Below are 25,869 nucleotides of genomic sequence, written 5' to 3' on the forward strand. Positions count from 1 at the left end.
TACCATCGGTGTCTTTTGATCTATTTTGTGATTCAGAACATTTAAACATCCTTGGAAGAGAATCCGCTCGGTGTCTGGTATTCCTCAGGATGAGGAAACTGCTATGAGCTTGCATGTCTGGGTTTTGATCACCAAGAGAATTCAGGCTTCAAGTTTTGGCAGCTTTTTTCAGTATGCTGCAGGACATAATTGCATCCATAACCGAGATTAGTAGGAACTGGTTGATAATAGGCATTGCCTCTGTTGTTAACCAGGTTATTTCGGAGAGCTGCTCTGTGTGTGCATGTGTCTCATAGGTCTACAGCGTGAAGGGGAAGGGTTTTTAACTACACAAAAATGTAGGTAGTAAATTGCTCTTGAGAACAAGTTAGCGTGCTATGACTAGCATTGCTTATTTATGGGGAGGAGAGTTTATCTAATATGCAGGATCTCCTCCTGCTCTGAGCTGGTTGAGCACATACGGGTGAAGTGAGGACAGCACGATAGTTTTTGGGTTGATTTTGTCCTGCCCATTGTTTTCAAACAAATCTTTCGTGCGTAGGTGGTTTTGTGGTCTTCACTACAATCAAATGGCAAAAGCCTGTGCAGTGAACATTAAAACAACAACAAAAGTATGTAAATACATATATATGTGTGTATAAAACACATGGTATTGAATGGATAGCATCTGTAAATGTAAACCTTATTTTTTAGTTAACAAGTGACCTTTTCTGTTGATAGTTGCAGGGGCAAAGTTCTAATTAGGGAATAAAGAAAACTCCCGACGTAGTAAGTGGCGTGGGACATGGAATTGGCCTTCCTCGCCGTTGCTGCGCTCCTGGCTTGTGGTAGGAGGTTAGTCTGAGATCAAGCCAAGAGCAACAGCCGCTGTACTTCATCTATGCACAAACATCACAAATTGCTTTTCCAATTTAGAGAAAATACCAAGCAGCATAAAGAGAAGATATATTCTATACCAGCTGCTCGCCTCAGCTGCCTCTGCATCTTCAGGCAGCAGTTTCACCTGGGCTGAACAATGCGGAGAAAGATGCGGCTTGTTTACGTGCGAGACATCAGAGGGGGGGCTCAAAATGGACCGTGACAGCGGAGGCATCCAAATAAGCAGTCGGGTGGAAGTTACCGAGATGAGAATGAACAGAAAGGTCTGCAACACCTTAACGCTTGCCTGAAAGGCAGTCCGTATCCATCCCGGTTACTGTCTGCTTCCAGGCCGCCTGTCGTCATCTTTGCGCTAACTGTATGCTATTACTGCTGCTGGCCTTACTTGAGCCCGTGCATTTCTGCAGCGACACTCCGCGACTTCTGAAATGATGTACGGCCAGTCCTGGCTTGAAGAGATTTTTTTCGACAGCGCCTGCTTGGAGCTGTTCTGCCGCGGCCTCCTGATGAGGCTAGCTGTTGGAGAAAGCAGGAGACGGCTTCGCCCTCCCCGCGTGCCAACTGTGCTGTGCACGCAGTTCCTCGGCTGCCTTTAGCGCCTGCGGCAGACTGAGATTAAAAAAAGTGTGTTGTAATTTTTATCTAATACCTTAAAAAAAAAAAAAAAAACCTAAAATGTCTTCAACTCTGTCCCTATTAAAAACAAGCAAAAGAGCACTGCTCGTTCTGTTTAGTCTCTATGGCAAAACCTTATCTTTAAGAAGATGCCCAGTTTTCGAGCGTTCCTACTTCGGGAGCGTGCTGGTGGCATTGCGCTGGGGAGAAGCAAGCCTGGCTTTACTGGGCTCCTTTCTGCGTCTTGCCTGTTCTCCCCCCGTCCCTGTTGTCACCCCGAGGCGGAGGAGCAGGCTGCCGGTCCCCACTGCTGCCCCAGCCCGGCCAGCGTCGCTGCGTGCCGCGCCGTGGGCCTCGAGGCCGCCCCTCGTTGCGTTGCTCGCTGCCCTGGGTCCGGCCCCGGCTTTCAAGCGGTTCGGTCTGACGCCGGGTGATCCTCCTTCTGCTGATTTCTTTCGTCGTGCGCCTTCGGCATCTCTAGCAGCGTTGTGCAAGGTTGAGGGCGCGAGCAGAGCTTTGCGGCGGTGAAAGCGGGTGGTTTGGGGGGATGGCTGGCGGAGGGGGGGCCTGGCGCTGCGGGTTTCGTCACGCGGTGGCTGCGCGGTGCGACCGGAGAGCGTGCGCGGGTTTGCAAGCGCTCCTCGAGCAAGGAGCTCCCTCGCTCCTCCTGCAGACGTGGGCACCTGCGCTGGTTCGTAAGCCTGGCTTATGCAGAGACAGGCTCTGTTTCCTCACGTGACTGCCAGGGCTTCATATGTTGGTGTAAATGCTTGAAATTTTACCCGCCCCAATCCTGAAGTCTCTTTCAGCTCAGGACCAGAACAGACAGAATTTTGTGTATTCACGTCCTTCCGTAGCTGCTCTTGGTTTTTAGCGGGCAAGGCCAAATCCCATCCCGTCGCGAAAGCAGCCATGTCACGTGCTACTCTAGTACGTATGGGGAGGGGATCGCACCAAAAATCTCACCGTTAAATTCCTAATTAGCTGCTTCAACTGTCAGGTCATCTTTTCCTTCTTTAGCGGAAGGCAAGCTCCCTTTTTCGTGGTTGAATTATCATACAGGAGACAGCAGTTAACTGCATTACTAGAAGGAGGATGCTATAGAGGAAAGCAAAATACTCTTTATCTGGTCAGCTGCGTTAGGTCATAGTGTAAATGGTGATTCCTGCGCAAGTCCAGCGATTGATTTGCTTATGATCTGATGGAGTGGAAGGGGTATAAAGGTCTTTACTACTCTATTACTGTACTTAAAGTTCATTAAAATTTTTCACCCAATCTCATATTTTTATTTATATATATATATATATATATATATATATATTTGCTTTGTGTAAGTGCACGTTAGCTTTCTGGATGCAATATTTTTATTAGTATATACTGAGTGTGTTATATGCATGTAACTGAGCAGAAAGGGAGGTGCTGGAGTCGGTAGGAATTTATCGACAAATCTTACTGGAAATAACTTCCTCAACTGTCTTTTCCCAGAAGAAAACTATTATGGCAGCGCTGTCAGAGATGCCTCTAAATCGTATGTTCCTCCCTGCATCATTATCTGGGAAATGCACTTGCATATATCAGAGGTTTCCAAACTGTTGGACCTACAGTATGTGCTAAATGAACATGCACAACTTTTTGTCCCAAAAAAGCTTAAAAAATGTAGGGTACCTTTTTTTTATATATGCTTTTTTTTTTTTTTTTTAATAAATCTTCACAGATATCTGCATAGAGATTTCTTCTTTCTTCTTGGTTGCGGTCATTAGCAGTGAGGAAAAGAAAGTGGATGAGTTTATGGAGGCACAGAAGGGAGATGCTGGATGCAGGTTAAAACTTTAGGTCTTGCTCGTTTGGGCTATTATGTCTTTCAGTTCAACATAATTTTGACAGCTTTTCAGACAGCTTTTGCTCTACTTAACAGCACTTCAGGCGTATCATCCTGTAGCGTTATCTTTTGTTAACCTTGGGATGGTATGTCTTTGCAAAATATTATTCAGCCTGTGTAAGCCGCTTATGCAACTCGGCGAAATGGAAAATACATGTATTGCAAGAAGTATAAAAAGGAGAGAATGCGGTTGTGTCTCACCACTTTAAAAGCATGTTGGATGTTCTTTGGTAAATGAGAGAGGCTTAAAAATTATACTAACAGTAGTTTCTTTACTTTCCTTTACCTGAAATTTATTTAATGGCTTTGCTTTATTCTTATCCTCTTTTTCCCCAAACACCTTAAAAACTGACACATTCTGAAGCGTCTGTTATGTCCCTTATAAGGGCTGTGATCGTCCTCATCAAAGAGATGGTTGATGTTGTCTTGGTCAGCTTGTTAAGCCTTCCTCTCTGGTTTTTAAGCTTGCAAGTAAGGAAGTGGCCTAATAAATTAGCCTTGCAAAACTTACTATGCAAATTTGTCAGCCCAGTTTCTTCTCCCAGATATCGTATCGGTATGACTTTACATCTGTCACTCCAATTAAATTATTGGTCACGTAAGAGGTGTGAACCATGTTACGGACAGGTACCAGCGCTAGGCGCGCGAGCGTGAGCTCTGGCGTTGCGCTCGTGTGGGGAACACGGCGACCCAAGAGTGTGATGGCTGGGAGCTGGGCCTTGACTTGAGCAAAACCAGGCTCTTTTTGCTACATACGTTAGTGTTATGGAAGGGAGGGTTGTCATTTAGGTGCAGTGTGAGTTTGGATGGGAATGTTGGCGTTAAAAGAAACCCGAGAAACAGCAGTTCTGTACGTTGCATGATTGCACAAGACTCGATGTCAGACTTGAGCAAGATTTGTGAGGGGTAAAATGGCATTCGGAGGAGCCTGCGTCGTTCCCAGGCTGAAACCGAGTGTGCATGTGGCATGATCTCCTAGCTGGAGGTTGTACAAATGGCAGTGTCAGCCAGAAAATATGCACAGCGGTTAAATCTAGTTGTCTGTAGGGAGTACATTACAGTGTTCCCCGTAGAGGCTGTAAAACTGCTAGCAGGGATAGAAAACAACATGGAATATTTGATGTTCTAAACCCACAGTTGTTCAGGAGAGCTGATTTCCGTCAGTGCTTTCTCTGGCTTCGGGGCTTTTTAACTCTTCCTTGGGCAACGTTGCATTTCTGCGTTTCCCTAAATCCTCCTCCAAACTGGCAAGGGCAGCCCTTGCTGCTCGGTGGCGATTGTGGTTTAATGGTAGTTTAGAGGCGGCAACAAGGCTGCGAAGTGACTTGAGGGAAAGAGACCAGGCTAAAAATAATTGGGCTTGGGGAGGGCAGCGCCGTGTCTCCTCGCTTGGCTGCGGCTGTCGTGAAGCCTTGCAGATGCGCTGTGCCTCCTGAGCCCCCGCGCCCTGGGAAGGTTAATCCGCAAGGCGTTGCCGGCGTTAAGGCGGATGGCTGTGCTGCTGGAGCCCTTTCCTCGTAGCACCTCCACACACCATGGGTGATGCAGGGACCCCGCTTCTGCCCCTACACACCGTGAGGCTACCGGGGTCGCAGACCCCGAACCAGAGCCGCAAAGCTGGAACGGGGGTGTGAGTTCAGTCAAACAGCTCCGTCGGATTCCCTCGGCCTTCGGGCGCTGGAAATCAAACTCTTGTTTATGCCCGGAACAGTCTGTGATTTGAATCTGCAAAGCAAACATTTCACTGTGTGTTTGATACAGGCGTTGCGAGTCCATTTGTGGGCAGCAGTTTTGTTTGCCCTGTGCACGTTTTATTGCGGGTGGAAAGGTCCTTCAGTTTTTCAGTCTTAGGGTGCAGCAGCGTGGCAGAGCGCAGGTTAAGGCTGCCTAAAGAGCCTGGGCTCCTTAGAGGGAGTCCCCAGCAGGGGCAAAGATTTCTTAGAGTAACCTAATTAAATGACACTGGAAAGCAAACTTCTAACGCAAGATGGAAAACAGTCCTGAGCATCCCTCGTAACTTGCTCTGTATCTCCGGAGTGGCATATATTTTGGAGGCACGTACCAGCGTATCGTAAAAATAGAAGACCTTGTAGTGTTGGTGCAGGCTTCGGCAGTACTTGCTCACTGTGGGGCGTTTGCTTTCTCTGAAATTTTGTGCCACGTGGAAGAAAGCAGTTCCTGCTAAGCAACCAGGCCTGCTCACTGACCGTTGCCATCTGGGGTTGCCCCGAGTCCTCCTGATGATCTCGCTGTGGACATTGCACTGCCTGTGCCCCCAACTCCATTTCAAAGCCTCCTCAGCATTTCCAAAATACCTTAATGAAGGCGTGTGAAGTCTTGGGCAAGGATAAAAGAGATCCAAACCGGGCGCTGTAGATATTCTCGGATTCTAGCCTGAATTGAATTCCACTTTTGTCATCAGTTATCCCCTCACAAAGCTTAAATTTCTGGAATGGGAGAAGCAAACTGGGTTTGATTTTTTTTTTTTTTTTCAGTTGCTCTACTGTAGAGAGAATTTGAATGCTTCGTCTAGGCCAGGGACTTGGTTCCACGTCTCTTCTGTGGGAAAGGCTTTTCCCATGGTCCTGCCAGGGACCGTGTCAGACGGGAGCAGTTCTGAAGCACAGCGTTAGTTGAACGCTGCTTTTCTGTGCCTGCTGTTCACCAGTCATGAAATTGAGAAGTAAATTAGATGGTTGAAGTGCAGGGTAAAGCTTACTAAGGAAAAAACGAAAGGGGGGAACGAAAGGTCCCTCTTCTGCAATGTGAATTGTACCGATGTCTGTCACAGCGCTAGAAGACACCTGCCTTTCCCTGTCCCTCTGGCCGCTTCCTGCCCGCTTTGGGGACCTCCTGAGAGCTGTGCTGCAACCGAGCCTCTTGCTTTCATTCACGTGACTGATTTGGCCTGGTCTCAACTTCTGGTTTATCTTGGGGTGAGTGAGGTCAGAAGCAAATACGCATGCATTATTTTCTGAAGAAGAGTCAAATCCTTGTCAAATGAGTAGAGCCTCGATGAGAGCTTTATGCAGACACAGACAAATGAGGCTGGGAGGAAGAAGGCTGCCTCATCTGCGCTTCCCCCTCCAATGTAAATAGCGTGGCATATGGGAAGCAGCTGAGTGACCTTGCTGTGAGAGCGCGCCAAGCAGTTTTGGACTTCATTAAAGTGTTTGCTTGCTTTGCTGTTTACCTTGTCTGGGGCAGATCTTTCTGATCACGCGGTGTGGCTCACTGCCCTCTTCCTTTAATCTGGGGAGCATCCTCCTGCTCTTTCCCATTCAGCTGTTACACTGGTAGCTAAATGTTTCCGTTGACTTTCTTAGTTATAGGCAAGAGGTTGGTCTTAGTTGCTGGTAATAGCTGCTCAGCTACTTAGTTGTTTCTCTTTTTGATTTTTTTTTTTGATACACTGATTAGGAAAGGAAGCACCATGTATAAAAGACGCTTGTATTTTCAAAGCAGCGGGTAGCGTGGCTAGCAAAGGAGAAGCAAATCTGTAGCAGTAAAGCGGCGTTTTCTCCGTGGCCTGGGAGCAGCGCTGCGTCGCGTTGCCGCCCGGCCCCTCGCAGCGGTGCTGGGCTGGCCGTTTCCCGCGGAGCGCCCGGGCCCGAAGCGCTGCTGCCGGCGCTGCCCGGGCGCGCGCGACCCCCCGTCCCCAGGGGCTCGAGAAGCGCGAGGCGTTGGCTGCCGCTGCCCCAGGCCCCTGCGCGCCGTCGCTCTGTGCAGTGCTGGCTGCCGCAGGAGGGGGGGGGTTCTGCCAGGAGCTGCTAAGTGGTTTTGCTGCTATATTAAAAGCAGGTTCCTGTGTTTGCACAAGCCGTAATATCTGCTCTTTGTTATATAACTGGCAAATATTAGCAGTGCTTTTACTTTGGACTCTTCCCCAGCGCTTCATTGCGCTCGCGAGGCCGGTGCAAGGCAGCTGCGGGCGCTCCTGCGGCTGTCCCCCGTCCCGCGGGGGTGGCAGGCTGCCAGGCCCTGCGAGGGAGCGACCTGCCCTCCGGCTGCTCCTCAGAGGCCCCCGCGGCGCTTGGTCAGGGAGCCCCGACCCCTGCGAGGTGGCACAGGGACAGTCCCCGCTGCAGGCAGCCCCTGGGGCTCCAGAAGAGGCGGCTGGAGTTAGTGCCCTCTTGAGGCATAGGGGCAAGCCCAAGCTGGAGTTGTAGTGCTTTAAAAAACTTCTAATGGCAGTTGATGTTCACATGACCCCAGGAGCTGGGGCTCGAAGAACTGCTTCGTGGTGCCTCCGCTTCACAGCGCCCTTACCTTGCCTTCTCCAAGCTTTGCGTTTTAGCCTGGCTGCTTTTTCTGCCAAGTGCCCGGTGGTGGGTAGAAACAAGAAGGCAAGTCATGAAACGGGTGAAATCCTGTCGGTTGAATGAGTGTTGTTTAATGAGCTCTGGTTTTCTCCGTGTGATTTCTTCAAGAGATGTTATTTGGAGACACTTTCCTTCTTTCTCAAGTTTCTTAGACTGCACCTTCTCCTGAACACCTGAAAACACCAACATTGTAGAAATGCCTTATTAATACCTGCCGTTCCGATGGGGTTTTAATTCTAATTAGTGTTTCTTTATTAACTGACTTCTGCGAAGTGCACAGAGCCTTTGGAAAGCAAATGTTTGCTGAATACATGTTTGTCTCATATCAGTTGGTAAAAAGGAAACAAACTTATGCTGCTTCTCTCCTTTTTGTTGTAGCAAACCTTCCCCAGTGATGTCCATTGCGTTGAGGAAATTTTGAAGGTAAGTGTTCTTCTGAAATTAGAAGTCTCTGGGCTTTCGTGCATTAAAATAGCCTGTGGGGAAGAATTACAGCTCTGCTTCTGTCCTATCAGCCGGTGCTGCAGTCGTTAGAATTGGGTCTATGGGTACGCTGCAGCGGAGAAGTAAAGATAACAAACCATTTCAGAAGCAGCCGGCGTTGTAAGGCCAATCTCTCCATCAGATTGTAGATACTGAATCTGGTAAGTCCAAGAGCAAGAGTGACAAGCCACCTGAGGCAGCAGAAGCAGCTGGAGTCACTCCGTAGTCAAGTCAGTCAGTGGCGTTGCCGTTTTTGAATGCGAAGATTGCGCTTCCTCCAGAGAGGCTGGACTTACTGATCTTACTGATCTATCTTGCAAAATCCTGATGCCTTTTGCACTCTCGGACGCAGCTGTCATGGCAGCGTTTTAGCTGGAAGCTAGCTGCGCACGTGCGCTGCTCCGCAGGGGCCTGGCGGCTAGCGTGCGGCGGGAGTGCTCCAGCCGGAAGAACTGCAGCCTCGCGGGGCTTCGTGGGGCATCCTGTTTTCTTGCCTGTTAGGAACGCATCGCGCTATTCTTGTAGCATCCCAAAGGAAGCGCGTGCAACTACCTGAAGAGGCACAGTGCGGGGTGTTGAAGAGTTTATAGTCCGTTCGAGAGATTGCACAGCTGTTGACTGAACTGAAGGGTGGGAGGGGAGAAAGGGGAAGACTAGGGTAATGTGACCAAAGAGTTGCATGGCTTAGCTGTGATGGGAGGCTGTTGCTCATTCCTCCATATAGAAGTCCCTACAGATTGCTGTAATGCCTCCTTGCAGAGCCAAAGGTAGCAGTGCGGGGTTTTTTTCCCCTGTAAATCTTCCAGTTTTATTTTATTCCTAATTTCTTCCCTGAATTGCCAATCGATAGGGAAACTGGAGACACTTCTAGAGCTTTTCATAATTTTGCCCTGATGAAAAAAGAGCACTTGTAAATCGTGACACAGTAGAGATTTTCACACTTCAGTGTATTTGGTGCAAAAGGTACAAAAAGTGCACTTTGCACGGACAGGTTCTTTGTTAAGGTTTCTAAGCCCTCTACCAAGCCGTGCAGTGCGTGCTCATCGCGAGTTTTGTTCAACATCAGTGTAATTCCTAAGCAGGTGAGGTCAGCAAAGTCGCAGTATTATTTACTTAACCTGTTCCCTTTTTTCTGGGAATGGTTGTGGTGGCAGCCACTCCGGATGGTGGGTGCACGTGCTAAGTACAGAGGAGAGTCTGGGCTGGGGAGGAAATCTTGAGGAAGATATTCCTGAAAAGGGAGCGAAGGTGGCCGGTCCTGTGAATTCATTTAATCCTCGAAGTTAATAGGACGCTTTTCCGGATTTAAAATTTTGGGATTAAGAGCCAAGAAAAATCTATCTTGTCTGATTTTTACCAAGGCTCTTCTGACTTCCTTGGGAAAGTTGGGAAGCCCCAGCTTCCCTTAAGGCCTTGTCTAGATTAACCCTCATTAAAGTATTTTAACATACGTTCAAGACAAAGATCCTGGTCTGTGCTAGACTTTCAAGTACCTTCATTGCAGTGCAAGCCGAGGTTGAGCACACTCTTCTAGGCTGGGCCATAGTGCCGGAAGAGGCAAGTTCATCTCACCTGCTGAGCTCTGTCTCACGACTCTGGTACTTGTGCTCTGCTTTCACTTGGACCTGGTAGCGATGGTGGGTGAAAGTCACGGGAGGGGAATAAGGCAGAAGGATTCCTAAAAATAAAATAAAATAAAATAGTAGTTTGTCAGGCGGTCTCTTAGGTTCGAAAGTACGTGCTGGAGCTGTGTCAAAGACGTCTCCGTTGGTGACAGGAAAATCCTTGCAACTAGGCAATATTTTAGGCTGAATACTAGGGGGAATGGCACGTGGTCAGAGCTCTCTGGCTGACCTCCTCGAGTTATGAAAGGCCTTTCAGAATGTTATTACTGTAATGGGATATAAGAACTTCCATAACAGGAAAGTCCTGTGCCTTGAAAAACCCGAGAGCTACTCATATATGGGCTCTGTTTACTTTTCCCTGTATTAACCATGATAGCTGTAATTCTGAGGCCTAATCTTGCAAACTCTTAAAATAGATACTTAGCTTTATACAAGCTTCCTTTGCATTCCTGTTACTTGGGCAATGCGAGGATGCTTGCGGATGAGGGGCAAGCGGTTCTGTACTCAACGTGCTGCGACTGCTGTGCTCAAAGGAAGACTTTTCACGGCAGTACGGTCTTTTGTGTTTATTGCTGGGTCTGCGAGGTTTTTTTTGGTAGATGCATATTAATCTTTGAAGTGTAAAACTTCACCTGCATGTATCAGTAAAAATATTATATACCTCTTTTTTCAAATTCTTTCCAGGAAATGACCCACTCATGGCCGCCTCCTTTGACAGCTATTCATACACCTAGTACAGCCGAGCCCTCAAAATTTCCATTTCCATCAAAGGTAAAATAACCTCTTTGGGGCAAACCTTTTAAGATGTTAGAAGAGGGCTTTCCGGCTTTCGGATATATTTTCAGCTATCTTGTTCTTCTTTAATAAGATAAAGGCAGTTAGGAGAGATTATCTTTAGAAGCTGTCAGATAAATCAAAGCGCAAAGGATCTCAACTTGTGTAACTGCTGTTTGAAACCTATCCTTTTACTTAGAAATTAGATCAGATTGTGCTTCTGAGTAATTATTTCTTGAGGGGGCTATGTGACAGTGTAATAATAATTCACATTTTTTATTTTGTAAGTGGCGTTTAGATTTTTAGAGTTGTAACATGTTTGAGGCAAAGGATTATTTACATAGTTGTTAGAATTGTGGGCACCAAATTTAACTGCTTTTCCAAAACCTTCTAAGGAGCTCAGCTCTGCTGCAGCATGCAAAATGTTGCATCTTTCTTGTCAACACAAATATCTGCCAAATGTTTTAAACGGAAATGTTTGGCAGCACTTTTTAAAATTTTTTATTTCTTCAAAAATAAATGTGCCACTAACATGCTAACAGCATGCTTTTGATGGCAGCAGCATGCATCATTTGTATCCATGCTAAACTATATCAGGCCTTCTTAGACTCTGACATTTCAAAGTCAGACTTTGACAAGGTAGACTTTTATTACAGTAAGTGACACATTGAAAACAAATCATCATTATGCAACTATTAGAACAGGTTTCTTTTATTCTCCGTTTTCACTTTGTCCTTTTTCTTGTTTGTTTTTTTTTTGTGTGTGTGTGTGTGTGTGGTCTTTTTTTTTTCTAGGAGTCCCAGCATGTTGGATCTGTAGCACAGAATCAGAGTAAGTAGAAATCCAAAGAAAACCCACTGTTATGTAAGAGTTCACAGTTTTGTGTGTGTGTTGTGTATTGTATGTTGGGGAGAATATCAGATGCTTAAGTTGATTAAGGAGCCTGATTTTCTGTGCTTTATTGAAAAAGGATGAATTTAGACAGTGCTTGAAAGGTTGTATACATTCGTTAAATAGAAACTAAGGCAACAGTTCAGCAGAGAACAAACTGTATTTCGTTAAGAAACCCTATCTGGAATGATGAATAATCTCAATGGCAAATGATTATATCCTCGGAGAGTGACTTTCTAATCTGACACACACAGACAATAGAGTAAAATATGATACAAGCGAGGCAAATAAAACCAATTGACTCATTTTTGATTTACAGAACAGTATGATGCACCTTCAAAAACGTTGCCTAATTCTCAGCCGAAAACATCGTAAGTAACCAGACTGTTTTCATGCTTTATTGTGCAGTTACTTAAAGAAACTGGAATGAATTAAAAATTTTCCTTGATGTTTCCAAGCTTACAGGTACAAAAATTGTTAAAACTAGAGGTGAAATTTTGAAGCGATCCTATACGGTATTACCCCCTTGAATCATTTTCTTCATATTGTTTAAGGAAAATTTTCCTGAAAAGTGTTATTCTTTGTTTTACCTTTATTTCAAAAAAAAATCTTGATGTCTTTCTAAAAACCTCAATTTTATATTTTTCTCTCTAAAAATCAAGGTGAATATTTGTGTTAAAACTGAATTTTAAAACCTTGGTTCTCTAATAATTTTAGCCATGTGCAGAGTGGGTGAAATCAGATTTCTCTAGCTTCTCTGGCACTTTACGTATTTCTTCTTTTTCCTGTCGTTTTATGTTTTCTCTGAGAGGCAAGTGCCTTATAATTTGAGTCTCAGCATGAGACTGTTTATGGACTGCTTATACATGTTTATGTATAATCGGTACAACAGTTTTCTAAAGCACAATTTCACTTCACCAGTATAATCTTATTGGCCCATGAAACGATTATGGCTGGGCGGGAACTGTCAGTGAATGCAACTCAGAGAATGAAAGAAAAATGGCTATTTTCAGGTGGAAAGAGGAGGAGGAAATAGAAATTTCACCTTCACAAATAAATAGCAGTAAAAACCCCTCTTTGCTAGTATCTTTTTTTTTTTTTTTTTTTTTTTTTTGATTAGGGCACCCTTATTCTTCAGAGCGTGTAACCAAATGAGATGTGATTTCACAAGTGTCCTGTCATGCCACCGAAAAAGAGCTAGTTTGCAGACTGGAAAATGCTGTTTTCTAAGTTTTCCAAATTCTTGCTGCGATACGTTGGTTTAAAATAGCTAACACTTTATATTGCCTCTGGCTCTCGTCATCGTGTCGTGGATGTGATGAGGCCCGTTGATGGTGATGGAGCAGTTCGGAGTTACGTGGCTCCGGTCACGTGGAGCACGTTGTGAGACCGTGGTGTTGGGATCTGGGTGTGCAAAGGTTAATTCTGTAGTGGGCAAGTGCTGCAAACGGTTCTTTTTGGTCATTGTAGTAAGCGAAGTTGGGGGGGGGGGGACGGCAGCAAGTGGGGGGTCTTTGAGGTTTTCAAAAGCTCTTGCTGTAGATCTGACTCTTCCTACTGAAGGAATTTCGAGTGTAGACCGTGGCATAACATTTTGAAAATCATGTTCTTGATGCCTCAATATGTGAAGGATTGGCAAGAAAACACAGGAAAGCAATGCCAATTAATAAATGATTCACTCTAATAGAAAATTTGGAGTTGGTGGAAAGATTTGTGATGGCAGTAAAATGACTTGGTACCATCCTAGTAGGTGTAAGTGGTTATCTATTAATTAGGTTAATTACAGGAATTGCTTAAAAGTCGTTTTGTGGGGGCTGAATTTTAAGCTTTCAAGATTAACCTGACCAGATGGTTGCATTGATAGACTGTGAGCCTTGAATAACAAATATAAATCTTTCTGAGTATATAAGGCTAAGTGGTCTGTATGCAAGGTAATTGCTCAGTCATCAAACGCCTCTCAGTTAATGTGATATAAAAAGATCTCCTGTTACTTCATACGGTGATGTTGTTCCATGGAAGACTGCAGGCTACAGGCCGCCAAGATACACCACCTTTTTTTTTTTTTTTTTTTTTTTTTTTTCCTTTTCCACATCATGAATAATTTAATGAAAGAAAATTTGGACTAGGCGTAAGCAAGAGGGACAGAATCTGTCCATCTCAGTTGAGTTTGTAGGATTTTATGCTCAAGTTCTGTAATATTTGTTAAACAAGTTTCTTAATATTGTTGCAGCACCGTGCGAAGGCTCGCTGGCTGGCTGGGGTCCGGGCTTGCTGAGCGGTCACCGGCTCCCCTAACCCTTTCCTTTGCTCCTCTATCCCCCTGCAGTCTGCTCCTCTTGAATGATTTCTGGAGATTTGCATTTCACTGATAAAAAATAGTAGTTTCTCCTGCTCCCAGGCTCTGTCTTCCTCCTCCGTCACCCCGCACCCACGATCTTTACTTCAGCTCTTCTGCCGTGCATCTGCAACAGCTGAAATGTCTCCTCCGACCACCGCAAATGCGGACGAGTGCAGGGCGTCTGCGTCAAGGCAGGGGCCTGGTCGTGTTTTTAGATCAGCCAGAGGGGACCAGGCCTCTTCCCTCGTTCGATCAATACCGATTCGCTGCTGCGGGAAGGAGGGGTGCCACACGAGGTCGGGGAACCGGGGCCCACTAAAAGCCACCAGTGTCCTCACCTGACTTCTTGGCGGTGGGAACAACCTACTCCTTTAACCCTAACACCATTTTTCACAGGTACGGATTGTTCTTAACTGCTGCTTAAGCAAATGTTGTTGTTGCTCAAGCTTTTGTTTTCACTGGGAAGTTTTTCCTGTTCCCTGCCACTGCCACCCGAAAAAACCCTGCAGCACTTTCTTCAGGCGGCAGAGGCAGAAGAGACTTTGGCAAGAAGCTCCAAATACTCCTTTCCTAGCCCCAATGGCTGGAATCGTAAAATTGGCCTGCTACGTAGGACTGTGTCCTCCGCTAGTGTCCCCTCCGCCCTCGGCGTCCCCGCGGGTCACTGCCTGGGGAATTCCCTAGCGAAATCGCTTCTGACGTGCAGGGCGGGCACATCCTGACCAGGCGGGAGAAGCCCGGGCAGAGCTTTCCAGCACCTTGAGTTTTCTGTGGCATCTCACCAGGCCGCCCTAGGGGATTGCGTCGGAGCTAAAAACAAGCCGGATTCCTCTGGGGCTGAACCTGCGGAAGACGCAGCTCGAGCAAGGGAACGCTGGAGCGTGGGCCGCCCCGTCCCTTCCCGGAGTCCGGTCGGGAAAGCGGCGTCGCGGGGCCCGGGTGGGCGAGGGGAGAAGGTGGCCTCTGTGTGCGTGCTGAAGGCTGCCAGCCCCCGGAGTCACGGCCCCCGAGTCTCCGCTGCCTTCTCCTAACCGGCAGTGGGAAACGTCCCCGCACAAAGAAGTTCTGGGCGGCCGGCGCACGTGGCGTGAGCAGGAATAGCGATGGGAGGTTTAAGGTGGTGAAAATCGGCTGGCGACTGGTTACTTGCCCAGACCCGTTCTCCTCGGGGTGTAAAGGGAACCTGGGATGATCTTCTACCTTCTGCTATGTCCAGTGGTAAATGTCTTTCTCTTAATGATAATTTTGATCAGCATTTCAGAGCCAGTTCGCACCTACTAGGGACACATATACGCACAGTCAACAAAGGCAGTTTGAGCAAGAGGGACAGAGTGGTTTAGGTTTGTGTCCAAAGGAGTGAACCAAGGTTTGCCCAAACACTTCATTTGCATCGCTTCCTTGAACTGATGTATCTCTTTATTTCGTGTTTTGTTTTTGTTTTCATGCGTACAACAGGGCTGGCTTTCTTTGCTGTTCAAAGTGCACATGACTGTCTGAAAATTCAGCTGCCTAGAGTAGCTCGTGTTACAAAGTGTAGCTGACTGAAAACAAACAGCATTTGTGCTGGTTAATTAGAGGTTGAAATCCCTGTGCATCTGGGGGCCCAAATTAAGCATTCAGCTTTCGAGAACACGCAAGGATTTCCCAGATGGCTTTCATTCTTGAATACAGCCCCTCCGTTAGCACCTGGCTTGGCTGGAACGGCAGGAGCCTTGCCTTTACAGCGGGGAGATGCCAGGCTCCCCCTCGGTGATGCATCTTTAGCTCGGCTGGCAGAGAGAGACCAGCTTGCGCTTTCAGTGGAGCTGTTTGTCTGGCAAGCTGTATTAATTTCAGAATTGCTTCTCTCCCTAAAAGAGCTCCTTTTTCATAGATTTGCAGAGAGGTTGACGGTGTGTACGTAAGCTGTGAGTGCTGCAAATGAAAACTTGGCATCTCGTAACTCCTGAGCTAATTAAAGCATTAAAATTATTAAAGCAGGTTTATTTTCTGTAATCAGGCTGTTTAACAATTTGTTGAAGCCTTATGTTTGGGAAACTGGCTTTGTCTATCCATGCAAAAGTATGACTCATTTGAAGCTTTAGTGTTCGTTCTTGATCCTGAATTGAACAGCTTAAGAAGTTGCAATATTCTTGCACTCTGCTTTTTATCTACCAGCAGCTCAGGTGAAAAGGGCATTCCTCGTGCTTACAAACAGTTAAATCAGATTTAAAACAAAATCTACATAGTGTTTCCTTGCATCATCCTTGTACCTCTGAAGAAAGTGAATCTGTAGCCCAGAGTTTTTAAAGCAAGACAGAATGAAAGAAAATGCTCAGAACATTTTTAGGATTTTTTAGCATCACTAGAAGCTCGTTTAAATTAATGGGCAGACTGGGACCTGTGCCTTGCAGTCAGTAATGTGTTGTCAAGTGTTCTGCGTTTAGGTGACCGGTTCAAAGCTGGCCCCAGGGTTACAGTCATCACTACCTTGGAGCGAGTACCCTCCTCAGAGGGTTCGAGTCAAAGAATTCACTGGGATCCCAGTGGACGTTTGGCCGCGCTGCCGAGAAACATGCACAGCGGCTGTGTTGTTGCTATTCCTTTTTTGTCTGTCTCGGTGGAACGGCACTGAACGTCAGCTTTTGCCCACATGCAAAGGCAGCCTGTAAAGGATTGCTGCAGACTGTATGCTGTTTGCCTTCCATAGGCGATTCAGGGACTTCATTTTCCAAGGTGGTGTCTCTCAGCACCGCCCTTTACTGTGTACTTTAAAAGAAGAGGCAGAGGGTGATTTCCACCAGCGAAGGTGTGTGAGACAATGAGGCCGTGTAGGTTGGGAGATGGGAGACGATGGTCACAGGGGAATGGCAAAATCAAAACGCCAGAACAACGAGTGCACGTAGCTCGGCGAGTGCCTGGTCCAAGATGCCCGTGTGGCACGCAGAACGCTTTGCGCAGCAGCAGGGTTTAATCGAGGGCTGTGCGGCTGGTACCTTCACTGGAGGCAGCGCTTGTGCGAGGAGGATGGCTTCGTTCTGGTGGACAGGGCAGACCTTTGGGGGGTTTTATGCTGTCCTGCTCCATGTGCAAGAGCGCTGGTCCAAACCTTAATCTCCAGTAAACTCTGACTCATATGGGAATCTTGCAGAAACATATGCTTTTGAAGCCAAGGTTTTTTTCCCCCCTTGGACCATACTGTAGCTGCTGTGTGAACTTGTTTCAACAGAAGACTTAGTAATTGGAAAAATAACCGCAGTAGGGATTTATTAGGTTGCTGGTGGTAGAGTGCAAGTGGTCTGTCTGTCTCATTTGGAGGGAAGGGAGGACAGGGGGACTTGCATTTGGCTCCCAGTTATTGTTTTGGCACCCTGACATAAGTCACCTTTGCATTCTGTCCCCAGTTTTGAGGGGCTTATAATTTCAAAATAAAATGCATGCAAAAGAGCGTTGCTGTCTAGTCAGTCTCCTGGAAGTTTCCAGGCCAACCCTGTCATCTTTGGAAAGGAAATGTGCCAAAGTATACATCCTGCTGAAAAAAGGATGTAGCACAAAGCAAATTTTTATTAGATTTAAAGTTTTAAATAAAAAGATCAGATAAGATTTGTGCTTGAGTAGGTAGTAGTTCAAGTGCCGGATCCTGCTCGGAGATGTCTGCAGAGCGGGGCTAGTTGTCCAGCACCGGTGCGAAGGAGGAATGTTTCTCAAGGGTTTGTCTGCCTTCCTCAAAGAGATGGGTTTCACGGGCCACAAGCGTGTTCTGGTAGTCAACCAGTCCTGCTTAATTTCTGTCCTGTCATTTCTGGCGCGTGAGTGTAGGAGGGTGTTGAGTTCCCTGTGTGGCTCCGTTTTGATTTCATCATCTGGCTTGAGGGGAGGTGGAGGTGCCCTAGCAAGCAGGTGAGTTTACCTTCTGTGAAGAAGTGCTTCTGGAGGGTTTTCTATTTGCAGCTCTCAAGCGTCAGGAAATAACTAACTGTATTTTCCATTAATGTAAAGGGGTTGTGCTCTGTCATGAAATAGTGGAGGAAGAGGATTTGTTAGTGATTCTGAAAGGACTGAAAGGAAGTCAACATAAAACAGGCAACAACATCAACCTTCTGAATAACTGCTCGAGTCTAGTCTCTTCATTCTGTGTGTGTAATTGCCATTAGCCCTAATAGGAATGACGTAGCTTTCTGTTTTAAAGGGGAGATAGTCTGTCTTTTGAATTATAGCCCTGGTACTTGGAAAGGTACTGAGAGATACTGTTCAATCCCGAGCACCAATTACTGACTGCTAAAATAGACATTATCTATTGACCAACAAGCCAGTCGCTCTTACGGTTTAATTTGGCTTTGGGATTCATTGCTTCTGGTTTGTGGAGCTGTTGTTCACTGTGAGACCACGGCCAGCTTTGACTGCAGACTTGGTCATATTTCAATGAAAGCATCGCCTTGCACTTTAACTGCTTTGGTATGAGTGTAAAATCATTTGTCTAATTAGTGGGGATAGTGGCTAAATGGGGGAAACACTACCTTTTTATTCAAGGCTTTTACTGCTCTGTTGTCACAGAATCATAAAAGCGAATGGCTTGAATTCATTAGAGGTGACCTGCAGAGCTGTGAATCTTTTTTGCTTTTTTCACAACCTGAAATGAAGGCTTGAAAGAGTTTGAGCTTTTTTGGCTTGGTTGGTTTTTATTTTGCTAATAAGTGTCAGGAACCCTAACTCTCTCTCTCCCCACTTCTGCTAGGCAATGCAGTTTCTTTGGGGGTCTTTCATATTTGTTCTCTTGCAATAAAAGGTGTTGTTGTGAAAGGCTGGAGGCTGGTTTTTCTTTTTTTTGGACTTGAGAAGAATTTCTTGGAGAGTCATTAGTTTGAACTGAGGTTGAAATAAACTGAGTTTTGACCTGAATAGTTAAAAACCCTGTCTCAGTTGCCAAGCTTTTTGCCCCTTTTTTTGAAATGTCACTTGTATAGTTCTCTAGATTGAGTGGTCAATCTCAAGATAGTTTTGAAATTTGAATTGCTGGGCTTTTAAATTAGCAAGAGATATGCTTGTCTGCTTTCGGTCGTCTTTTGGGATACCTGAGTATTCCCTAAAGAGGAGGACAACAGTCCAGGTCTTTCCCCACGCATCCTTCCTCCTCCAGCCTTTTGAGGGCCCCAGTAATGCAGTGAAGTTGGAAGCAGTAAGTCTCACCTGCAGACCTTATGACTAAATTATGCCTTTGGAAACTTTTGCAGGCAGCCTGCTCTCTACTCCAGTGATATTAAAGCAGAGTTTGTGCCTCACCATCCTGAAACTGCATTGAATATTTGAAATGCTAGATGTTGTGGTTCACTGTCAGGTGTCCAGGAGCATGAAGTTCGTTGTGCAGAGCAGGAATAGGAGATTTTCTTCACCGTGGCATTTCCTTAGGCACATGTGAGTTGGGAACCTCTGTGCCAGCAGAAATATTTACAGCCCAGGACAAACAGGGAGCATGGAAATGCACGGCTCCTGGTGCAGGCACAGTGCTTTCCGTCCCTTGGGGAGCTCACAGACTGGACCTTTTCCAGCCAGCTCTGCTGCTGGCTCCCAAAATAACCTTGGTGGTGGAGAATTCCCCTCCTTGAACTTCATTTTCGTAGTCTGTAGAGGGCAGCCAGTGATACTGACCTCCTTTGCAAAGTGCCCTGAGATTAGGTGGAAAGCACAGTAAAAGGCCTAGGGTCCATTTTGTCATTTTATCATCCATTCAAGTAACGAGAGAGTTTCGTGATAAAGTATGCTGCATGTTCAAAAAGGATGTGGGAGGTCGGTTTGTTTTGGCACCAACCAAGCTTTTTTTTCCAGTGTCTGCCTTGGCTGATTTTTATCTTTTGGTTGTCTTTCAGAATGCTGCAGGACGACCTTCAGCTCAGTGATAGTGAAGACAGTGGTGATGACCAAGTCAGTTTTAGCTGTTTTATATACTACACACACAAACATCCCTTTAAATCATCCTGACCTATTCTGTTGTTCCAAGCTCCTTAAGCTAATCTTTCCTTCCCCTCTCCTCTTTGTTTTTGTGAACAAAACAGGTTGTTGAAAAGCCACCTTCTTCATTTGCTCCTCCAAGGTACAGGTTTGTTCCAAAGCTGCTAGCTAGACCAAATAAGAAGGGAAAACAAAACTGCCTTTTATACATAAGAGTAGATGGGAAAAAGGTGCCTTGTTTTTTGTAGTAGGTGCAAGCTTTGGTTTCTAGCTGCCTGAAGTTTTCGTTGAAAACTGGCTTTAGTTGTTTGGGGTTTTACTGAAAGCTTCAACTAGAAATAAATAGACCAGGCATGCTGGATTTTGCCTTTGAACCAGAAGTTATTGGTCCAGCCATTCCCTTCTTTTCCCCACTGCCTCCATCCTCACCCCAGTGTATATGCAGATCGCACTGGAGCTGATGGAGTACTTAGTTATAGTAGGGATGTCCAAGATGTGAGTCCAGTTTTAGATCAGAAGCAAGCCAGAAACAGTCATGTAGGTGAAGAACACAAAAAAGGATTAGCCAGAGTCATTCAGGCTTCTTCAACTTCTCCTGATATGTCAGGGGCTCGTATACAGTTTCTGCCGTGTATTGTTAGTCAGAAGCAATGTTCAAGGTTAGGCTGAAGAGGCACGTACCCGGATTAGAGGGAGAGGGGTGGAGAAGCCCAAAACTTTTTCTGAAGAAGAGCACTTAAATACAGAGCACGTTTTTGGCTTGATAACTGTATTCTTCAAGCACAGGGTAATGGTCTACAAAGCCAGACTTGCACAAGGGCATGCTGATTCTTGGTGGCATCCTTTGCCTCTGGGAAAGCTCTTGAAATAGATGTTCTCGCAGCGTGAGTCCACATCAGCAAGGAACATGCCTCCATATCTTGCAAACACAGTAACATGCAACATGGGAAACATTTTTCAAAATCAGAAATCAACATTTTGACTTAAGCCCATTACAAAAAAAAAAAGAAGGAAAAAAAAGAAAGAAATTATGCTTAAAAGTCATAGCTCTGTCTCGTTTTCATCCAGTCCAATTTGTCAGTGCATCAGGAAATACTTTTGAGTAAGGATGGGTGTTGCAAAAAGTGCTGCTGCTTGAGATGGCAGTTAATGTACAGTTACAGCACCCTTGCCAAGAAACATGGCTGAGGAAGTGAAAATTTAAAGGGGAAAGTGCAGTAAAGACAAATGTCTGTCTCCTGTTATAGCATTTATTTGGTAATTTTTCTGTTGAGGGTTGGGGCTTTCAGAAAAACACTTGTCACTTTTTTTTGTTTTTTTAAATTTTGTTGGCTAAATGAGGTTTCGTACTGGCAGTGACGTCCTGCTTGTGTATTCATCTGACTGGGTTGGAGGTGAAGGTCTTATTTCCAGGGCTTTTTTGTTACAGTGCTTTATCTTTGAATATGGCATTGTATTCCTTTGGCCTTCTCCGCTTTCTTCCCAGAGCCAAAACATGGGGTTTCGGTTTTATTTCTGAATGCTGCCATGTCAATATCATAAATAAGTAACCCTTGCCCATGCTGCTTTCTAATTTTATCTCGTGATGGCCTTGCAGTGCCCCGCAGTCCCAGCCTGAGAGTGTGGCATCAGCACATTCCAGCAGCCCGGCCTCAGGGAGCACCAGTGACTCAGACAGCTCGTCAGACTCGGAGACGGAGAGCAGCTCAAGTGACAGTGAAGCGAACGAGCCTCCGAGACCGCCAGCACCTGAGGTGAATGCAAATAAAATGTAGAGGCTGCTTAATGCAGCCTGTTGCCTCAGACTTCCCACTGGCTGAATGTGGTCAGGATGGGAGACCTGAAATACCGTTGTCATTCGGGTGTCCCCTTCAAGTTTTTGCTGCTTCTGCAAGCTTTTCTTGCCCTTTGTTTCACTTCCAGAGTGTGTCTATTAAATAACCCTCAGTAATGGTATAATTAGACTTTTAACTGCCTAACCTTGAAGTGTTCTCCCTTCTCTTGGCATCGTTGGCTAGCATTGCTGGAGGAAGTAGTGCCTTCACTGATAAGCCCCAGGCAAGGCACAGATGGGAAGCACAGCTTGTCTTGGGTGTTGAGGGCCCACCTGCAGTTTTCCTGGGTGCCAAGGCTGTGGGCTGCTTCAGGGTGGGACCGTTTTCCTGCTATCCTAAGTGAAGCTGCTGCCTCCCTGCAGCTCCTGTGTGTGAGTGACAAGTTAAGCTTCTCTCAGATCGCAGCTGAAGTGATCAGACCTGCAGCAAGGTCCGGAATGTGCTTAGGCTTGCATCTGTTGAGTTTGGCTCAGATACTGCTGTACTGGCATTTCTGAGGTTTTTACTGGGAAAAGCAGACAAACAGAACTTAGTGCTTCAAAGCTTCATAATTGAGACCACGCATCTTTTAAAAATCTGCTGCAGAAGTGTTCATGACCCATGGTGTGAAATAGATCCTCCAACTTGCAAAACATCCACAGGCCAGTACGAACTGCACAGCTGATGTAAACCGATCCACTGACAGTTTTGAGATATTCTCACAAAGCCCAGAAACCTCTTCATTTATTTTCCTTCCCCCAACCACCCTTCCTTTCTTTTAACTTAGAAGCATATGAGCAGAGAGACTTTTATGCGCAGAAAACATTGCGGAAGCTTTGAGCAAATATATCTTCACCTCACATCTAATACACTTTAACGTCCAGCAGTTCGGTTACAGACTGCCTTGTGCAATATGAGTGTCTTGGGAAGGGAACAGATGTTATACTTCTCTCCTTTTATCAAATAATGCCTGTTTTGTCCAGAAATTGGTAGGTTAGAAGATCCTTCTCACCTTCGTGAAGTCCTTGCTATTTTCCGTTGACCATTTTATCCCCTTTTATTCAGGAAATTGTTTGTTCATGTTGCACGAGGAATAAGCTAATGCACGTGGCCCGTTTGTATACAGATGGTTCTTCACAGACAATAGCAAAGACTTCAAGACCTACGGGCAGTAGTTCCTTTTTCTTTGTTAATACTGTCTCTTACTTTACTTTGTGTTCAGAAAACGTAATGAAAACCTGTATAAAAGTAGAGATCACAAGCAAGATAGATGATAATAGGAGAAATGTTAGGAAAGGATCAGGTATGCCACTGTCTGATAACTACTTATAATATAAACTGCAATTTATTAAGTCATTTGGATGCATTTATAGTGCTTAACAAAGAAAAAAAAAAAGAAAAGGTGTTCCTGAGTTGCTAACAAGTTAAAATTCTAATGAAAACAAGGGAGATTTTTCGTTTGAAAACAATAATGGAATTTGTGGGTTAATTTTACTTACAAACCCATGGTAAAACTAAACCCTGTTTTTTAAACCAGGTTCCCAGCTTAAGTCATCCAAACACATTGAAGCACATGCTTTTTTGGTCCTGAAGATGTACCTTGTTTACCAACGTATTCCACAGCACAGAATGGAGTTCAGTCTAGATGGAGAAGGAAATCAAGGCAGAAGGAATTAATAAGTCTTGAAAACCTTTAATGTCCTAGGCTTTCTCTTTTCTGGTGTTCAGAGTTGTGATTGGAGAGAATTGGTAAGGGCAGGAGTGTAACTGCGCTCCGATGATTCCCAGATAATGGGATAGACATTTGAGCGATGCTGGCAAATCTGCAAGATTTTCGGAATGGACCTGAGACAATAATGCCCCTAACTGCAGCTTCTGATGTCTGCTTTAGGGTTAGTTGGTTTTGTTTTTTTCCTAATTTGTGAGGCTACCGTTTCATTAGGCAGGGGTTCTAGCAACCGATTTCAGTCTCTCTGATTCCAGAGACCTTCAAAACTTGATCATGTCTCATGCCTTGCTTGACCCAGAGGCAAGCGAGTGTTGGATTGCTTGGGCAGAGAGCTCAGGAGGAGCATGGAGTTAGTGTGTTAGCCATATAATTTCTTTTGGTGACTGCTTAAGTCACAGGAGCCTGATAGCCTACCTGTAAGACTTGGACAGGACGTGACAGATGGGGCAGCTATTGCTCAATTTTGAGAGGAGTGCTCTGTGAAAACCACTTTCCAGAAGAATCATCAGGAGAGCAGCTAGTTCCATTTTTGTGCTTGCTGTGTTTTTTGTGTCTTTTCTGATTGTGCAAGGATGTTCATTTTTGGTGCAGAGCAAACCAGGACCGAGCTTTCATGTACGCTGATCTCTCACTGAGTTACAGGTAGGGCTAACAGAGAGCCAGGAATTCTGTGCGACATGTTTGACAGATCCTGTGCAAAAATGAAGTGTGTGTTTCTGAGTTAAGTCTTCATTTGTGCACACTAAAGTATCCCTAGTTTCTCATGGTCTTTCACTTTCGAGGCCTTTTAACAATAAGGGAAATGTTCCTGGGTTCTGATAACCTGTGCTAGGATCAAAATAGCCAAAATGTCACTCTTACACGCTTCCTTTCTCTTTTTGTCTGTAGCCTGATCCACCAACGTCTAATAAGTGGCAGCTTGACAACTGGCTGACTAAGGTGAACCCACCAGCAGTGCCAACTGAGAGTCTCAGAGAAATTGCCCACGCAGATGGACATGAGGAGAACAAGGAACAGGGAAAGAGTACCAGCAGCAGTTCCTCTCACGAGCGGCCCGAACCGAAGGAGCCTCATCCCAAGAACGCTAGCCGAGCAGCCAGGGCTCCTCAGGATGTTCATCTTCCGAGCAAACGAAACTGCCAGAAGTCTCCCGTGCGTACTGAGGAGCCCTCACAGAGGCAGACTGTTGGGATCAAAAGGCCCAGCAAGGTCCCTGTGCACGAGGGGCCCAAGGGAGGCCTGAAGGTGGAAAGCGAACCTGGTCCGTATGAGGTTAAAGACCAGTCTTCCAGAGACAAGCCAAAAGTAAAAACGAAAGGCAGGCCAAAATGCGGTGATAAAAAAGAATTGAAAGCAACATCGCAAGAGCCCTCTGAGAACAGAAAGCACAAGAGCTCGCATCAAGCCAACTCCAAGCCCCTACTGGACCCTAAGCCTGTGAGAGACATTTTGCCTGGCAGTGCCCAAGAGCATCTCGCTCTCAGTCCCCTCACCCAAAGCCAGGGCACAACCCCCACCAGGACTAGCGGCAATAAGTCCGCCGTTGTGGTTAGAGAGGATTTTCACAAAGACAAGTTTCCCTTGCCTATCAGGGAGAAGAAGTTGTTATCGCCTGTGAGGGACTTCCCAGTCCCTCACACCCTCGTGGTTAAAATTGAGCTCGCTCTCCTGTCAAGGATTCCTCAGCCCCCTGGGAAAGGCAGTCGCCAGAAAAAAGCAGAGGTGAAAGAGCTCCTGGGTGCAAGGAAGCAGGACTCGGAGAGGAAAAGCACGGACACTCCTGACAAGTCCTTCAAAAAGAGGAAGGTGAGAGGTGAACAGCGAGAAGTGGGGTTTTCGCAAGAGCCAAAGTGGTGTTTAGTGAGCATGGAGCTGTTTGAAAAACTAACATTTGGAATCTCTTTCTGCTTCTTAGGTTTGGAGTGGACCCATTATCTTCCTCGTGTAAAAGTGTTATCAAACTTTGAAATGAAATGTATCAAAACAGTGCATAGATGGTTTTTACTGATCAAAAATCCACTGCTGAGCAAAAGAAAAGTGCCGTGAGCTGTTTGACAAATGGTGTTTTCAATCAGTTTTTGCTGTGTTTTCTTGTAAAACCGGTGTCCTCGGACAACACAATCCCAGCCCTCCTTTGCTGGGGGAGCTTTCAGCAACCCCAGCCAGCACATGGCCTGTTGGCCCTGTGCGTAGTGTTCTTTGGCTTCTGCGTTCAACCCGAGCAGAGCTTTGTAGGGCTGCAGTGCCTCCTCCCCCTGCACCCTCTTCTAAAAACAGCACGGTACCTGCAGTGCCTCCTAAGCTTGTGTGTTCATCCGTAGTATCCATTTAACGTGTGCTGCAGGAGGGCACCTTGCTTGCTGTTGGAGGAGGTGCCCGGAGGGAGAGCGGTCCCAGGGCACCGCAGTCTGCTGCTTTCAGTTGTGTCCGTGTACCTGCATTCGGCCGCCTTTAGCTGCAGAAGCTCCATCTGAGTAGTGCAGTCTTTCCCTGCATGGAGTCACTTATTTCTGTTAAACAATTGTGAGCACTTATTTACACAGAGAAAGGAGAATGAATTATACAGGTGTGGACTGTAGGAGTGCTAGATGTGAC

The 25,869-nt window shown here is 45.9% G+C and overlaps 1 protein-coding gene across 6 annotated transcripts in view; it reads left to right on the top strand.

Annotated features, from left to right (window-relative positions):
* The window catches only part of AFF1 (ALF transcription elongation factor 1), a 165,617-nt gene that overhangs the window by 80,765 nt on the left and 58,983 nt on the right, over positions 1–25,869 (top strand). For 5 of the 6 annotated variants that reach the window (XR_010388841.1, XM_026102773.2, XM_064510374.1 and 2 more), the window contains 8 exons: positions 8,074–8,118; positions 10,488–10,574; positions 11,372–11,408; positions 11,788–11,839; positions 19,650–19,704; positions 19,836–19,873; positions 21,329–21,485; positions 24,163–25,080. Coding sequence is in view for 5 of the 6 variants with exons in the window: in XM_026102773.2 (XP_025958558.2) it covers positions 8,074–8,118; positions 10,488–10,574; positions 11,372–11,408; positions 11,788–11,839; positions 19,650–19,704; positions 19,836–19,873; positions 21,329–21,485; positions 24,163–25,080 (1,389 nt within the window). In the remaining variant the exon portion in view is untranslated. The remainder of the gene's footprint in view (positions 1–8,073; positions 8,119–10,487; positions 10,575–11,371; positions 11,409–11,787; positions 11,840–19,649; positions 19,705–19,835; positions 19,874–21,328; positions 21,486–24,162; positions 25,081–25,869) is intronic. The other variant, XM_064510376.1, reaches the window with a different exon arrangement.

The sequence above is a fragment of the Dromaius novaehollandiae genome, chromosome 4 (assembly GCF_036370855.1).
Source record: "Dromaius novaehollandiae isolate bDroNov1 chromosome 4, bDroNov1.hap1, whole genome shotgun sequence".
Classification (NCBI taxonomy): domain Eukaryota; kingdom Metazoa; phylum Chordata; class Aves; order Casuariiformes; family Dromaiidae; genus Dromaius; species Dromaius novaehollandiae.